This window comes from Salmo salar, chromosome ssa13 (genome assembly GCF_905237065.1).
Source record: "Salmo salar chromosome ssa13, Ssal_v3.1, whole genome shotgun sequence".
Taxonomy (NCBI): domain Eukaryota; kingdom Metazoa; phylum Chordata; class Actinopteri; order Salmoniformes; family Salmonidae; genus Salmo; species Salmo salar.
The window spans coordinates 43,034,988-43,051,434 of record NC_059454.1 but is presented as its reverse complement, the minus strand read 5'-3'; the positions used below and the strand labels follow the sequence as shown (position 1 = coordinate 43,051,434).

General features: G+C 42.6%; 1 protein-coding gene across 1 annotated transcript in view; it reads left to right on the top strand.

Moving 5' to 3' along the window:
• The window catches only part of huwe1 (HECT, UBA and WWE domain containing E3 ubiquitin protein ligase 1), a 92,017-nt gene that overhangs the window by 1,480 nt on the left and 74,090 nt on the right, over positions 1–16,447 (top strand). Inside the window, exons 2-4 of the mRNA XM_045693301.1 lie at positions 15,666–15,715; positions 15,949–16,018; positions 16,233–16,331. Of these exons, the coding sequence (XP_045549257.1) occupies positions 15,974–16,018; positions 16,233–16,331 (144 nt within the window). The 5' untranslated portion in view covers positions 15,666–15,715; positions 15,949–15,973. The remainder of the gene's footprint in view (positions 1–15,665; positions 15,716–15,948; positions 16,019–16,232; positions 16,332–16,447) is intronic.

Genomic DNA, 16,447 nt, shown 5'->3' with positions numbered 1-16,447 from the left:
CGCTTCCGTAATAATAATTATTGTGTAGAAAAACATTCCACAACTTGTGTTCTACATTAGTTGTACAATTTGAGTGTGTATAGGGCCAAATAGTGCAACTATTTAATTTATTGGGCCTGTACTGTTACATTGTTCATTTTATTACTATTCTCTCTGTGGTAGACCTCTTACACCAGATCTGGGTTCAAATACTATTTGAAATAATTGTTGTGCTTGCCTGTTGCAATGGAACCAATAGAAAAAGTCAAAATAGTGCAAACCCTACCCACCAAACTTGGGACTCCAGGCAGGCTAAAGCAAATGCTCAAAGTATTTGAAAGATTACAAATAGTTTTTGAACTCATCTGATTTATTACACCATTACAGCTTCATAACTGAACAGATTGTGAAATGCACATCATTGTTGACACCATCGCAACACTGGGGTCGTGTTCCCCTGCTCAGACTTTGCATGCATCAGCCAATGGTTGCGTGCCTCATCGTCGATTGTGCCGTCAGGCACCAGATTGCTGTAACATGTGGTTAGCTGATACAACACCTGGATAGGTATTTTATGTATGATCTGGCATGCATCAGCAACGTATGAGCAGGGGTAACACAACTTGTATGTTCTCAAGATGGTTCTGACTGCTATTATCGTAATGATATAACAAGGAACATTTTGCGTTGTATTAAAATCCATAAGAGTCTATTGATGCACCTATGCGTCAATCTAAGTAACAATTTTAAAAAATCCCAATAAAAATCCATCAGGTTAAGCTAGAGATATGTCAGCCTGCCGCATCTGTGGTGGAAGGTGGCCGAGCTACAGAGGTTTTTGTCAGACCATGAGACATCCTGAAAACGATTCTTCTCACAAAAATGTTAGTAGTGTTACAAACTAATATGACCACTCTATGGAAAGATGAGACACTCACGATGGTGTTCTCCATTTTGCTCTCTGACCCCCACAGGTGTCATGGGACTCGTCTGAAGCCAACTCATACAAACGAATGGAAGTATGGTGGTAGTTGTGTGCTAACAAAAATAGGGGGTTAAATGTGTCCAAAAAAAACAAATGATCCATGTTTTCACCGTATTAAAACAATTACATATGTTAGCTTAGACCCCACCCCCATCTATTTTGGACATACAGTGCGTTCGGAAACTATTCAGACCCCTTGACTTTTTCCACATTTTGTTACGTTACAGCCTTATTCTAAAATGGATTAAATATTTTTTTCCCCTCATCAGTCTACACACAATACCCTATAATGACAAAGCAAAAAGTATTTTTTCTAAAAAAAATCAAATGTATAAACAAAACCCAAAATACATTTACATAGGTATTCAGACCCTTAACTCAGTACTTTGTTGAAGCACCTTTGGCAGCGATTACAGCCTCGAGTCTTCTTGGAGATGACGCTACAAGCTTCACACCACTGTATTTGGGGAGTTTCTCCCATTTTTCTCTGCAGATCCCCTCAAGATCTGTCAGGATGGGGAGCGTCGCTTCACAGCTATTTTCAGGTCTCTCCAGAGATGAACGATCGGGTTCAAGTCCGGGCTCTAACTGGGCCACTCCAGGATATTCAGAGGTTTGTCCCATTCCAGCGTTGTCATGGCTGTGTGCTTAGGGTCATTTTCCTGTTGGAAGGTGAACCTTGGTCCCAGTTTGTGTTCCTGAGCACTCTGGACCAGGTTTTCATCAAGGATCTCTCTCTGTACTTTGCTCATTCATCTTTCCCTCAATCCTGACTAGTCTCCCAGTCCCTGCCGCTGAAAAACATTCCCACAGCATGATGCTGCCACCACCATGCTTCACCTTAGGGATGGTGCCAGGTTTCCTCCAGACGTGACCCTTGGCATTCAGCCAAAGAGTTCAATCTTGGTTTCATCAGACCAGAGAATCTTGTTTCTCATGGTCTGAGAGTCATTTGATACCTTTTGGCAAACTCCAAGTAGGCTGTCATGTGCCTTTCACGGAGGAGTGGCTTTCAGCTTGCAACTCTACCTTAAAGGCCTGATTGGTGGAGTGCTGCAGAGATGGTTGTCCTTCTGGAAGGTTCTCCCATCTCCACAGAGGAACTCTGGAGCTCTGTCAGAGTGACCATCGGATTCTTGGTCACCTCCCTGACCAAGGCCCTTCTCCCCCGATTGCTCAGTTTGGCTGGGCGGCCAGCTCTAGGAAGAGTCTTGGTTGTTTCAAACTTCTTCCATTTACGAATGATGGAGGCCACTGTGTTCTTGGGGACCTTCAATGCTGCAGAAATGTTTTGGAACCCTTCCCCAGATCTGTGCCTCGACACAATCCTGTCTCTGAGCTCTACGGACAATTCCTTCAACCTCATGGCTTGGTTTTTGCACTGTCGACTGTGGGGCCTTATATAGACAGGTGTCTGCCTTTACAAATCATGTCCAATCTATTGAATTTACCACAGGTGGACTCCAACTTGTCAAATCAAATTGTATTTGTCACATGCGACGAATACAACAGGTGTAGACCTTACAAGCCCTTAACCAACAATGCAGTTCAAGAAATACAGTTAAGAAAAATTTTACTAAATAAACTAAAGTAAAAAATAATAAAAACAAGAATTACATAGCAATAATGAGGCTATATACAGAGGATACCGGTATTGAGTCAATATGCAGGGTACAGGTTAGTTGAGGTAATTTATACATGTAGGTAGGGGTAAAGTGACTATGCATAGATAATAAACAAGTATCAGCAGTGTAAAAACAATGTAAATATACGGGTGGCCATTTTGATTAATTTATTAATTGTTCAGCAGTCTTACGGCTTGGGGGTAGAAGCTTTTATAAGGAGCCTTTTAGACCTAGACTTGGTTCTCCGGTACCGCTTGCTGTGCGGTAGCAGAGAGAACAGTATGACTTGGGTGACTGGAGTCTATTTTTTATATTTTTTTCACCCCTTTTTCTCCCCAATTTCATGGTATCCAATTGGTAGTAGTTAAATCAAATGAAATGTATTTATATAGCCCTTCTTACATCAGCTGATATATCAAAGTGCTGTACAAAAACCCAGCCTAAAAACCCAAACAGCAAGCAATGCAGGTGTAGAAGCACGGTGGCTAGGAAAAACTTCCTAGAAAGGCCAAAACCTAGGAAGAAACCTAGAGAGCAACCAGGCTATGATGGGTGGCCAGTCCTCTTCTGACTGTGCCGGGTGGAGATTATAACAGAACATGGCCAAGATGTTCAAATGTTCATAAATGACCAGCATGGTCAAATAATAGTAATCACAGTGAACAGGTCAGGGTTCCATAGCCACAGGCAGAACAGTTGAAACTGGAGCAGCAGAATGGCCAGGTGGACTGGGGACAACAAGGAGTCATCATGCCAGGTAGTCCTGAGGCATAGTCCTAGGGCTCAGGTCCTCCGAGAGAGTGAAAGAGAGAATTCGAGAGAGCTTACTTAAATTCACACAGGACACTGGATAAGACCGGAGAAATACTCCAGATATAACAGACTGACCCTAGCCCCCCGACACAAAGTACTGCAGCATAAATACTGGACGCTGAGACAGGAGGGGTCAGGAGACACTGTGGCCCCGTCCGATGATACCCCCGGCAGGGCCAAACAGGCAGGATATAACCCCACCCACTTTGCCAAAGCACAGCCCCCACACCACTAGAGGGATACCTTCAACCACCAACTTACCATCCTGAGACAAGGCCAGGTATAGCCCACAAAGATCTCCGCCACGGCACAACCCAAGGGGGGGAGCCAACCCAGACAGGAAGACCACGTCAGTCACTCAACCCACTCAAGTGACGCACCCCTCCTAGGGACAGCATGGAAGAGCACCAGTAAGCCAGTGACTCAGCCCCTGTAATAGGGTTAGAGGCAGAGAATCCCAGTGGAGAGAGGGGAACCGGCCAGGCAGAGACAGCAAGGGCGGTTCGTTGCTCCAGTGCCTTTCCGTTCACCTTCACACTCCTGGGCCAGACTACATTCAATCATAGGACCTACTGACGAGATGAGTCTAAAGTAAAGACTTAAAAGGTTGAAACCGAGTCTGCGTCTCTCACATGGGTAGGCAGACCATTCCATAAAAATGGAGCTCTATAGGAGAAAGCCCTGCCTCCAGCTGTTTGCTTAGAAATTCTAGGGACAATTAGGAGGCCTGTGTCTTGTGACCGTTGTGTAGGTATGTATGGCAGGACCAAATCAGAAAGATGGGTAGGAGCAAGCCCATGTAATGCTTTGTAGGTTAGCAGTAAAACCTTGAAATCAGCCCTTGCCTTAACAGGAAGCCAGTGTAGGGAGGATAGCACTGGAGTAATATAATCACATTTTTTGGTTCTAGTCAGGATTCTAGCAGCCGTATTTAGCACTAACTGAAGTTTATTTCGTGCTTTATCCGGGTAGCTGGAAAGTAGAGCATTGCAGTAGTCTAACCTAGAAGTAACAAAACCATGGATTAATTTTTCTGCATCATTTTTGGACAGAAAGTTTCTGATTTTTGCAATGTCATGTAGATGGAAAAAAGATGTCCTTGAACCAGTCTTGATATGTTCGTCAAAAGAGAGATCAGGATCCAGAGTAACGCCGAGGTCCTTCACAGTTTTATTTGAGACGACTGTACAACCATCAAGATTAATTGTCAGATTCAACAGAAGATCTCTTTGTTTCTTGGGACCTAGAACAAGCATCTGTGTTGTCCGAGTTTAAAAGTAGAAAGTTTGCAGCCATTCACTTCCTTATGTCTGAAACACAGGCTTCTAGCGAGGGCAATTTTGGGGCTTCACCATGTTTCATTGAAATGTACAGCTGTGTGTCATCTGCATAGCAGTGAAAGTTAACATTATGTTTTCGAATGATATCCCCAGGAGGTAAAATATATAGTGAAAACAATAGTGGTCCTAAAACGGAACCTTGAGCAACACCGAAATTTACAGTTAATTTGTCAGAGAAACCATTCACAAAGACAAACTGATATCTTTCCGACAGATTAGATCTAAACCAGGCCAGAACTTGTCCGTGAAGACCAATTTGGGTTTCCAATCTCTCCAAAAGAATGTGGTGATCGATGGTATCAAAAGCAGCACGAGGACAGATGCAGAGCCTCGGTCTGACGCCATTAAAAAGTCATTTACCACCTTCACGAGTGCACTCTCAGTGCTATGATGGGGTCTAAAACCAGACTGAAGCATTTCGTATACATTGTTTGTCTTTAGGAAGGCAGTGAGTTGCTGCGCAACAGCTTTTTCTAAAATTGAGAAGAATGGAAGATTCGATATAGGCCGATTTTTCAAGAGAGGCTTTATTACTGCCACTTTTAGTGAGTTTGGTACACATCCAATGGATAGAGAGTTGTTTATTATGTTCAACATAGGAGGGCCAAGCACAGTAAGCAGCTCTTTCAGTAGTTTAATTGGAATAGGGTCCAGTATGCAGCTTGAAGGTTTAGAGGCCATGATTATTTTCATCATTGTGTCAAGAGATATAGTACTAAAACACTTGAGTGTCTCCCTTGATCCTAGGTCCTGGCAGAGTTGTGCAGACTCAGGACAACTGAGCTTTGGAGGAATACGCAGATTTAAAGAGGAGTCCATAATTTGCTTTCTAGTGATCATGATCTTTTCCTCAAAGAAGTTCATGAATTTATCACTGCTGAAGTGAAAGCCATCCTCTCTTGGAGAATGCTGCTTTTTAGTCAGCTTTGCGACAGTATGAAAAAGAAATTTCGGATTGTTCTTATTTTCCTCAATTAAGTTGGAAAAATAGGATGATCGAGCAGCAGTGAGGGCTCTTCGATACTGCACAGTACTGTCTTTCCAAGCTAGTCGGAAGACTTCTAGTTTGGTGTGGCGCCATTTCCGTTCCAATTTTCTGGAAGCTTGCTTCAGAGCTCGGGTATTTTCTGTATACCAGGGAGCTAGTTTCTTATGACAAATGTTTTTAGGGGTGCAACTGCATCTAGGGTATTGCGCAAGGTTAAATTGAGTTCCTTAGTTAGGCGGTTAACTGATTTTTGTCCTCTGACGTCCTTGTGTAGGCAGAGGGAGTCTGGAAGGGCATCAAGGAATCTTTGGGTTGTCTGAGAATTTATAGCACGACTTTTGATGCTCCTTGGTTGGGGTCTGAGCAGATTATTTGTTGCGATTGCAAATGTAATAAAATGGTGGTCCGATAGTCCAGGATTATGAGGAAAAACATTAAGATCCACAACATTTATTCCATGGGACAAAACTAGGTCCAGAGTATGACTGTGGCAGTGAGTAGGTCCGGAGACATGTTGGACAAAACCCACTGAGTTGATGATGGCTCCGAAAGCCTTTTGGAGTGGGTCTGTGGACTTTTCCATGTGAATATTAAAGTCACCAAAAATTAGAATATCTGCTATGACTACAAGGTCCGATAGGAATTCAGGGAAGTCAGTGAGGAACGCTGTATATGGCCCAGGAGGCCTGTAAACAGTAGCTATAAAAAGTGATTGAGCAGAAAACAGTTTTCAACCAGCGATTGAGTTGAGACTATGCTGTAGAGCTCATCACTCCCCCTAACTGGGAGGGGGCCAGAGACAATTACTCGATGCCGACTGAGGAACTCAATTAAACCTTGCGCAATAACCTAGATGCAGTTGCACCCCTAAAAACTAGCTGATTTACACGCTGAAGCTATGTTGCACTTGGTGATCTCTCTGACTGTTTCATCCTAACATCGTTGGTGCCGACGTGGATAACAATATCTCTATACTCTCTACACTCGCCAGTTTTAGCTTTAGCCAGCACCATCTTCAGATTAGCCTTAACATCGGTAGCCCTGCCCCCTGGTAAACAGTGTATGATTGCTGGATGATTTGTTTTAAGTGTAATACTGCGGGTAATGGAGTCACCAATGACTAGGGTTTTCAATTTGTCAGAGCTAATGGTGGGAGGCTTCGGCGTCTCAGACCCCGTAACGGGAGGTGTAGAGACCAGAGAAGGCTCGGCCTCTGACTCCGACTCGCTGCTTAATGGGGAGAACCGGTTGAAAGTTTCTGTCGGCTGAATGAGCGACACCGGTTGAGCATTCCTACAGCATTTCCCTCCAGAAGCCATGAGAAAGTTGTCCGGCTGCGGGGACTGTGCGAGGGGATTTATACTACTATCTGTACTTACTGGTGGCACAGACGCTGTTTCATCCTTTCCTACACTGAAATTACCCTTGCCTAACGATTGTGTCGGAAGCTGGTCTTGCAGCACAGCTATCCTCACCGTAAGGCGATCGTTCACCTGTATATTATGAGTACAGCGACTGCAATTAGAAGGCATCATGTTAATGTTACTACTTAGCTTCGGCTGTCGGAGGTCCTGATGAACCATGTCCAGATAAAGCGTCCGGAGTGAAAAAGTTGAGTGAGGGGAGAAACTAAAAATATAAACGTAATTAAAAAGTAAAAACTAAAGTTGTCAGGTAGCAAAGTAAGGTTAGCAACAAAACGCACAGCAGCACGTAAACAAGTCTGCAAGTTGTGACTGGAAAATAGAAGTTACAGTCTTGTCTCATCTCTGCAACTCCAGTACGGACTCGAGAGGCGAAGGTCGAGAGCCATGCGTCCTCTAAAACACAACCCAACCAAGCTGCACTGCTTTTTGACACAATGCCCATCCAACCCAGAAGCCAGCTGCACCAATGTGTCGGAGGAAACACCGTACACCTGGCGACCGTGTCAGCGTGCATGCACCCGGCCCACCACAGGAGTCGCTAGTGCGTGATGAGACAAGGATATCCCTGCCGGCCAAACCCTCCCTAACCCGGACGACGCTGGGCCAATTGTGCGCCGCCCATGGGCCTCCCGATCGCGGCCGGCTGCGACAAAGCCTGGACTCGAACCCAGAATCTCTAGTGGCACAGCTAGCACTGCGATGCAGTGCCTTAGACCACTGTGCCACTTCGGGAGGCCTGATTGGAGTCTTTGACAAATTTTTTTGGCCTATCCTCTGACACCGCCTGGTATATAGGTTTTGGATGGCAGGAAGCTTGGCCCCAGTGATGTACTGGGCCGTACACACTACCCTCTGTAGCACCTTACGGTCAGATTCTGAGCAGTTGCCATAGCAGGTGGTGATGCAACCGGTCAGGATGCTCTCGATGGTGCAGCTTTAGAACTTTGAGGATCTGGGGACCATATGCCAAATATTTTCTCCTGAGGGGAAAAAGGTGTTGTCGTGCCCTCTTCATGACTGTCTTGGTGTGTTTGGACCATGATAGGTCTTTGGTGATGTGTACAGCTCTCGACTCGATCCACTGCAGCCCTGTCAATGTTAATGGGGGCCTGTTCGGCCCTCCTTTTCCTAATCCCAGGGTCCTTAGTTTAGTGATGAGCTTTGTGGGCACTATGGTGTTGAACGCTGAGCTGTAGTCAATGAACAGCATTCTCACATAGGTGTGAATTTTGTCCGGTTGGGAAAGGGCAGTATGGAGTGCGATTTGAGATTGCGTTGGGTTATCTGTGGATCTGTTGGGGCGGTATGCAAATTGGAGTGGGTTTAGGGCTCAGGCATGATGGTCTTGATGTAAGCCATAACCAGCCTTTCAAGGCACTTCATGGTTACCGACGTGAGTGCTACGGGGTGGTAATCATTTAGGCAAGTTACCTAAGGTGGTCTGTTTGAAACAGGTTTTACAGACTCAGTCAGGGAGAGGTTGAAAATGTTAGTGAAGACACTTGCCAGTTGGTCTGTGTATGCTTTGAGTACACTACCCTTGTAATCTGTCTGACCCCGCGGCTTTGTGAATATTGACCTGTTTAAAGGCCTTGCTCACATCGGCTATGGAGAGTGTGATCACACAGTTGTCCGGAACAGCTGGTGCTCTCATGCATACTTCAGTGTTGCTTGCCTCGAAGGGAACATAAAAGGCATTTAGCTCGTCTGGTAGGCTCGCGTCACTGGGCAGCTCGCGGTTGGGTTTCCCTTTGTAGTCCGTAATAGTTTGCAAGCCCTGCCACATCCGATGAGCGTTAGAGCCAGTGTAGGAAGATGTGTGTGGAGGAAAGGTGGTTTAGAGGTTTTTTTCCCCCCTCTGATTGCACATGCTGGTAGAAATTAGTTGAAACGGATTTACGTTTCTCTGCCTTAAAGTCCTCGGCCACTAGGAGCTCCGCTTCTGGATGAGCATTTTCTTGTTTGCTTATGGCCTTATACAGGATGTTGAATGTGGTCTTAGTGCCAGCATCGGTTTGTGGTGGTAAATAGACGGATATGATAAAGTAATCCTTCTAACCCCCCCTTAAAAGATTTAGATGCACTATTGTAAAGTGGTTGTTCCACTGGATATTATAAGGTGAATGCACCAATTTGTAAGTCGCTCTGGATAAGAGCGTCTGCTAAATGACTTAAATGTAAATGTAAATGAATAATATAGATGAGAACTTTCTTGTTAAATAGTGTGGTCTACAGCTTATCATGAGGTATTCTACCTCAGGCAGGCAATACCTTGAGACTTCTTTAATATTAGACATCGCGCACCAGCAGTTATTGACAAATAGACACACACCCTCGTCTTACCAGACGTAGCTGCTCTGTCCTGCCGATGCACGGAAAACCCAGCCAGCTCTATATTATGTGTCATCATTCAGCAACGACTCGGTGAAACATAAGATATTACAGTTTTTAATGTCCCGTTGGTAGGATAGTCTATTGTAGATCGTCCAGTTTATTTTCCAATGATTGCACGTTGGCCAATAGTATGGAGGGTAGTGGTGGTTTACCTACCTGCCAATGAATTCTGTCTTCATGCTAATGACGGGGATTTGGGCCTGGACTCGAAAGCAGTGTGTCCTTCATTAGACTCATTTAAGAAAAAATCTTTGTCCAGTTTGAGGTGAGTAATCGCTGTTCAGAAGCTCTTTTCGGTCATAAGCGATGGTAACAGCAACATTATGTACAAAATAATTTAGAAACAAAATAGCACAGTTGGTTAGGAGCCCATAAAAATGGCAGCCATCCCCTCCGGCTCCATTATATCGGTGTTGTAAAAACATCTCAAGGATGTTCAATGGAAACAGGATGCACCAGAGCTCAATTTCGAGTCTCGTGGCAAAGGGTCTGAATACTTATGTAAATAAGGTATTTCTGTTATTTATTTTTAATACATTGCAAATTTTCAAAAAACCTGTTTTCGCTTTGTCATTATGAGGTATTGTGTGTAGATTGATGAGAAACATTTAATCAATGTTAGAATAAGGCTGTAACATAACAAAATGTGGAAAAAGGGAAGGGGTCAGAATACTTTCCGAATGCACTGTACATTTGTTTCCTTTCTTATCTAACATTTTTACCAAGGACTTTCAGAGGATAGGCCTGTACCATCTTTTATATAACTATAAGTATATCTCTTACTAGCCATTGCTATTTACTCAATGTTTATATTGCAATAGTGTGGGTCACACAATTTCTCTCAGGGTTTTATTTTGTATCTATATTGTGCTCATTATTATTGTGATATTTACATTTACACAAGCAGTAGGAAAATATCACAAAAATCTCAATCACATTTGAAACCTGAGTTAAATAGCATTTGTATTCCATGGACTGAATTTAATGTCAGGTGTTTATTCTTTGCCTTGAATGAATTTTCATATTAAGCTGAATTAAAGAATAATCTCAATCTTGTATGTTTCAATATGATTCTCTGACTCATGTCATAATTATTGAGAAATTGTTTCTAAAGACAGGTCTCAAGCTAGCAACCAGAGGGCAGCTGGGCTCATATTCACAAAGCTTGCTTATTTAGGTCCCCCCTGTCTATATCTTATTCATTATCTAAAATGCAAAACTGATCCCATATCAGGCTCCCAAGGTACACTTCCCTGCCATTGTGCCCTTGAGCAAGGCACTTAATCCCTAAACTGCTCTGCATTCAAAGGTTCTGCTTTGTGACTGCCTCAATGTGTGTGAGTCAAGATGGGTAATAAATGAACTGTTAAAGTATGTATTCTATTCCAAGGAGGTATTCAAGATTATTCAATAGTTTGATATACTACATCAGCTATGACATATAGTATTATGTGGAATGCACTGAACATCTATAGATCATTTTGTCGCGTTTGTATTGAAAGAAGGAAGAGCCAAGAAAACGAGGTTTTTCTGTCACTGCTTGCTTGATCCCATTCAATGTTTGCCTATTGAAATGTCCATAAAAAAAAATATCCAAATAATATTTTCCAGCAGCTTCATTTGACGGGCACGGGGAGTGACTCGCCAGAAGGCTAACATAGGAAGCGCCGTTATCGCGAGATTGAAATCCACCCAGCTCGCTGGACGCTAGTGCAAGATGGAGAAATGAAATTTACACGCATCTCGGTAAGCAACTCTATGCACATCTGCGTTAACATTGAGCAAAAGCATGATGAATTGTTTAAATTAGGAGTTTAGTGATAGTGTTGATGTGTGTTTGATAGTGCTAAGCAGGGGTCTGAATTGCGCGTCGTTTTAGGATAAAGTACGGACATTCTGCTGTGTGAACCGCCATTTTTAATTTAACCACGGACTGGAAGAGCATTGTGGTGCGCTGTGCACGCGCGAAACACATACCGGCGCACACACACACACACCCTGCGTTCTGTGAAAAGCTAGCTACATGTTTCCTGAATTTTCTGCTGTATGGGGTAAAGGCATTTGCAAGAGGCAGATTCCCTTTGCTTTGAAAATTACATTGAGTTACTCGAGATTGCGGATGAAAGTTTACCAAGAAACCCACACCCATGTGAAAAGAGACCAGCTGCTAGTTCTGGACATGACTTGCCGGTACTTTGATTGGCAGGTCCTTTGACTGTGCGCGAGAGGTCGTTTGTTTCATGAGCCGAACAGCGAGCCCACGCGAATTTATTACGAGGAGTTAATTATCAGCCCATTGGATTTGAAGTAACATTATGTATTGTTCACATTGTGGGACTATTCAGTAACATTTGAATTGTCCATGTTTTATTAATATGCCCCGTTTTTTTTTCCCTCATGAGACTTTAGACTTCTATTAATCCCATTTCACAATCTGCCCAATATTCCATTTGCTACTTATGACCGTTCTCTCATACCATTCATCCTCATGTAATCAATAGGTCTACCATTCAATCTTAGTAGTTTTTTGTTCATCTATAGGTTTGGAATGTCCAGGACCCCAGCTGTCCAATCCTCCATTTTAGATGTGCTTGTTTTTATGCTTTCAGATTGTTTTAGGAGACCACACAAAACTATGCTGAGGAGGAGGAAATGGAGCTAGTGAACCGAAGCAGTTTCTGGTATTTACAAACTAGTTGTAGTATTGTGAACTACTACCATTTACAAGTATTATTAAACTCTTCTGACAATTGTTAATTGTATTATTAGAATATTTATTTAACACTAAGAATTAGTGTGTCAGTTGAGAGCATTCCTATTCTTACACGTTTGATTTGACTATGGATTGTAACTAAAATCCTTTTGATTTGGGTGTCAGAAAGACATTGAAAAGCAATGTTGTCTGATGTCTATGTGGAACACTGTTCTAGAGACCAACGTTTGTCTTCTGAAATCCTCCTGTCAAATAATGTGGTTATCCTTTTTGCTGCAGGGTTTCTCAGATGGGTTCTAATGATGCAATTGCATAGGTAAATAGAAGAGGGTGAAAAACGTTAATTGCATTAATCTAATAAATGTGACTAAATTGTAGATGTATACATACAGACGGTATTTCCTGTCAAAATGCCAAAAGTATGTTTGCTCACTTGCTGATGTTTTGTAGCTTCAGCTTATTCAGAAGCTAATTACCCTAGAACCAGTAGTTATAGGGTGGATGTATGATGGGATGAATGAATGGTGACTTGTGTAAAAAAAATTGGGGGAGGATCTAGATAAAGATAATAATTTTACATTTTGGTTGTTTAGATCTTACAGTTGCTGATAGGAGCTAGATAAAAGGTGCATGACAGTAACTTTCTCTGGAAAATCTAAATGGATCAGTTAAAAAAAAATAATATCCACCCCATAATATATTTTTATACTGAGTTACACACAGGAATTCGAATCCTGAATGTTTCTGTAGTGACAATCCAATTTAATAAAAATACAGCCGAGTTTAACACAGAAATATGAACATATTTCAGCGGGAGGGAGAAATGAACGCCCCTATTCTATCACAGGTAGCTACGTAAATTTGTCCAACTCTGAAATACACCACGAACTCGCTCTGTCACGTTAGGCCCGTATGGGGGAATGATTCAGCGAGATATACGTTTCGGTTAGCTAACCAAGAGGCTAGCCAGCGCGTGTGCGGTAAAGTGCGAGCATCATTTTATACCCTCACGCATATTGGAGGAGGTATGGTAGAATATAATGCTCGCATTAATCTATGAATAAAACGGATTAATTCGCGGCTGGTCGGGTCTGACTGTTGCCAGCTAGCGTGTTGTGTTTAAGGAATGTGTACATTTGCGAATTGGTAAGGATGCAGGGGAGGAGAGTAAGGGCTTCTGGTGAGGCCTGCAGCCGAGCACTAGATTTGACAACAGCGTGTTCAACCGTTTGAGGAATGGGGAAAATACTCGCGGTAGTGGTGGTTGAATCTCTTACTTGTCTTTACCAGGCTAGCCAACGTATAGTTTGCTCGTTTACCACGCACTTCGTAAGATACGTCTATTGTTGTTTTATATTGCCTCTAATCATTGACTTTTGTTTTGACATCATAAAAAGCAATATTGATTGAACTAGCTAGCTAACGTTAGCCAGTTATCCCTGTCGGACAGCTAGCTGGCTAACATTAGGTACTTGGGCCAAGTGGCTAACTAGCTGCTAGCGAACCTCCCAACCGGACATTTTGGTTTACCGCGATTTTACTTGTTTTTTTTCGATGGGGTATGAAATGCATATGTATGACTAAAGTTTATCTAAGTACCTAACTTGTCAGCGAAATTGTGTTCTTCTCATTAGCCGCGTTAGCTAGGGAACTCCCGGGTTTTTCGCTAGTCAACAAACGTCAGCTAACTAAATTGCTAACGTTAGTATACACTAGGTAGTTAACGTTATTTCCTTACCGCAGTAACGTTAGCTAGCTAACAGTTGCCTCACTAGCATTCGGTTGATGCTGTTTTACTTTGTATGTTTATTTGCTAACGTCAATTTTGTTTGGAATAGCAATCATGTTTGTCTGACGTTAAGCTAGATTCTAGATTGCTAGCTAATTTTGTTACGTTGAGTCTGACCCTTGGTGGACATTGCATTGAAATGGTAGCAAATGAAACATTTTCATGCTTTTGAAACACTTTCCCTGACAGGTTCAGTACATTAAACTGGAACATATTTTTGACTCGTTCTGTGTTGGAATCTTTCAGCTATGTAGTTATATTCTAATGTATGTTAATATAGCTAATACATTCTTTTGATGAACAAGAGTGTATCAGCATTATTACATATACATTTTACATTATCAGTAAAGTTGTCAAAATAAGGCCCCTGAAATCCAGTCAATTGCACACAGAGTAACAGACAGCCATAGTCTTTCTGATTGTCTGGGGTTTGTTGTGCTCTGATAACACCCTAAACGGTTTGGTACGGTTCACTAACGTTTTCACACAGGCCTCTTTAAAATAGCCGATCTCAGTCCTCAAGGTGAACTCTTGAGATAAAAAAAAAAAGAACTAAATTACAGCCCGTATCTTTGAATGGGTCTCAACTCTTTTGCCAGTACACTTAACCTATTTAGTGGTCCAAGTCCTTTGCATTCACATTGCTAAGTTTCGAAAGGAACCAAGATATTTTTCCAACAAACTCAACCCAGAGTGCATTTTTAGAATAAACTGAAGCTCTTAGCCTATAGATCACATATATCAATTAAATCTGAACTAAGAACTCTACACATTTTGTAACTTTTGTGCATCCATGACAATAGCTAATCAATATCCCAAAAGTTTTTTTTTTTTTTTCTGCGAACCTGCACATCATCTTCTCTCTTTTGTGGCACAAATATGAGGGGATATGGCAAGGGAAATAGTGTTGCAGTAGTCTAGTATGTGGTCTGGGAATAATGACAAGTGAACCTGGGGAGCTTTGTCTTCACATTGCCCTAAAAAGGGAACCGGACCCTGGACTTCAAGCGAACCGAACTATGACCATCTCTCGAGATGGTCTAGGTTTGCTCCTGGTGCTCTTTTGAGGGGTCGGCGTTCCTTTTGGAGTGTTCACACTGCACAAAAACTTTAAGTGAACCATACTGAGTGAACAGAAATTTGCTGAAAGGGACCAACACCCTTAGAGAGTCTGAAAATGACTCCTGTTTGATATGTTGCTCAGTGAAGTATTGGTGGACATGTACCATTTTCCTCAATATTGTATTGATTGGATCTGCCTGGGTAACTGTCACCTCCTCACCTTTTTGGCCTATACTTTTTAACCCACATTTAGCTGTCTTTGTCAAAGCTGTATTTGAACTGTTACCTAATTGGGTATAGGCTACCCGATTGGAGTCTGCACCACTGAGCAAATTGATTTTGTCTAGCTAGGCCCTCCTGTCTCTTTCTTTTTTGAATTGTGTTGGACGAGAGACCTTTTTTCATCGGCGGAATGATTTCTTATTGTCTAACCATAGCTAACACATTTTGACAAGTGTTTGAAACTATTCTCTCCCAGACAAAGGAGAGAATTGTTTTGAGTCCATGATGCCATGTTTACGTAATGTTAATGACTATTTTGTCATTTCAGGTGTTGTGAATGAAACATGATGTTAAGTGGGTATTGCCAAATTACTTACTGTAAGTGTGACTTTTACATTTCTCTTGAACACACATTGCATATATTTGATTGTATTTCACATGTTCCGTTTCTGTCTAAAATCCAGCATGCAAACTATGTCCCTGCTCATTTTGCTGTTACTGTACTTGATGTAGCCTAACTGCTTGCTACATGTCACACAGCAGATTCCATACACACACATTCATTGTTTCCTTACAGACTGCATGCTAATCTATCCTACTGTTCCCAACAGGAGCATCAGATAGAAACTAGCAACAATGAAGGTCGACAGAAGCAAGTTAAAGAAAACCCCAACAGAAGCTGTGAGTATGCGTAATAATGTTGGCTCTGACTGTCTGTAGTTCTTCTTTGACCCCGCACTGTACATGTCCTGAACAGCCTTCTCGCTTTCTTTTTCGCTCTCTCTCCCCCACCACCCTCCAATCTTCACTATCCCCCCCCTCCCTATTCCACTCTCTAATCCCCACCCTCTCTCTCACACTCTCTCTACCAACCTTCTCTCTCCCTTTCTCACAGCCTGCGGACTGCAGGACACTCATAGAGAAGCTCAAGGGATGCAGCGACGAGCAACTACTGCTGGAGCTGCAGCACATCAAGACCTGGAATATTGGCAAGGTGAGCAGGAGGGAAATACCTGTGGGAGGGAGAGACACTTAGTAAATTATTTAATGTCCTCTGGGTGACGTTCATTATCTTTGTATTAGATCACATTATCATAGAGGCAGTACCTT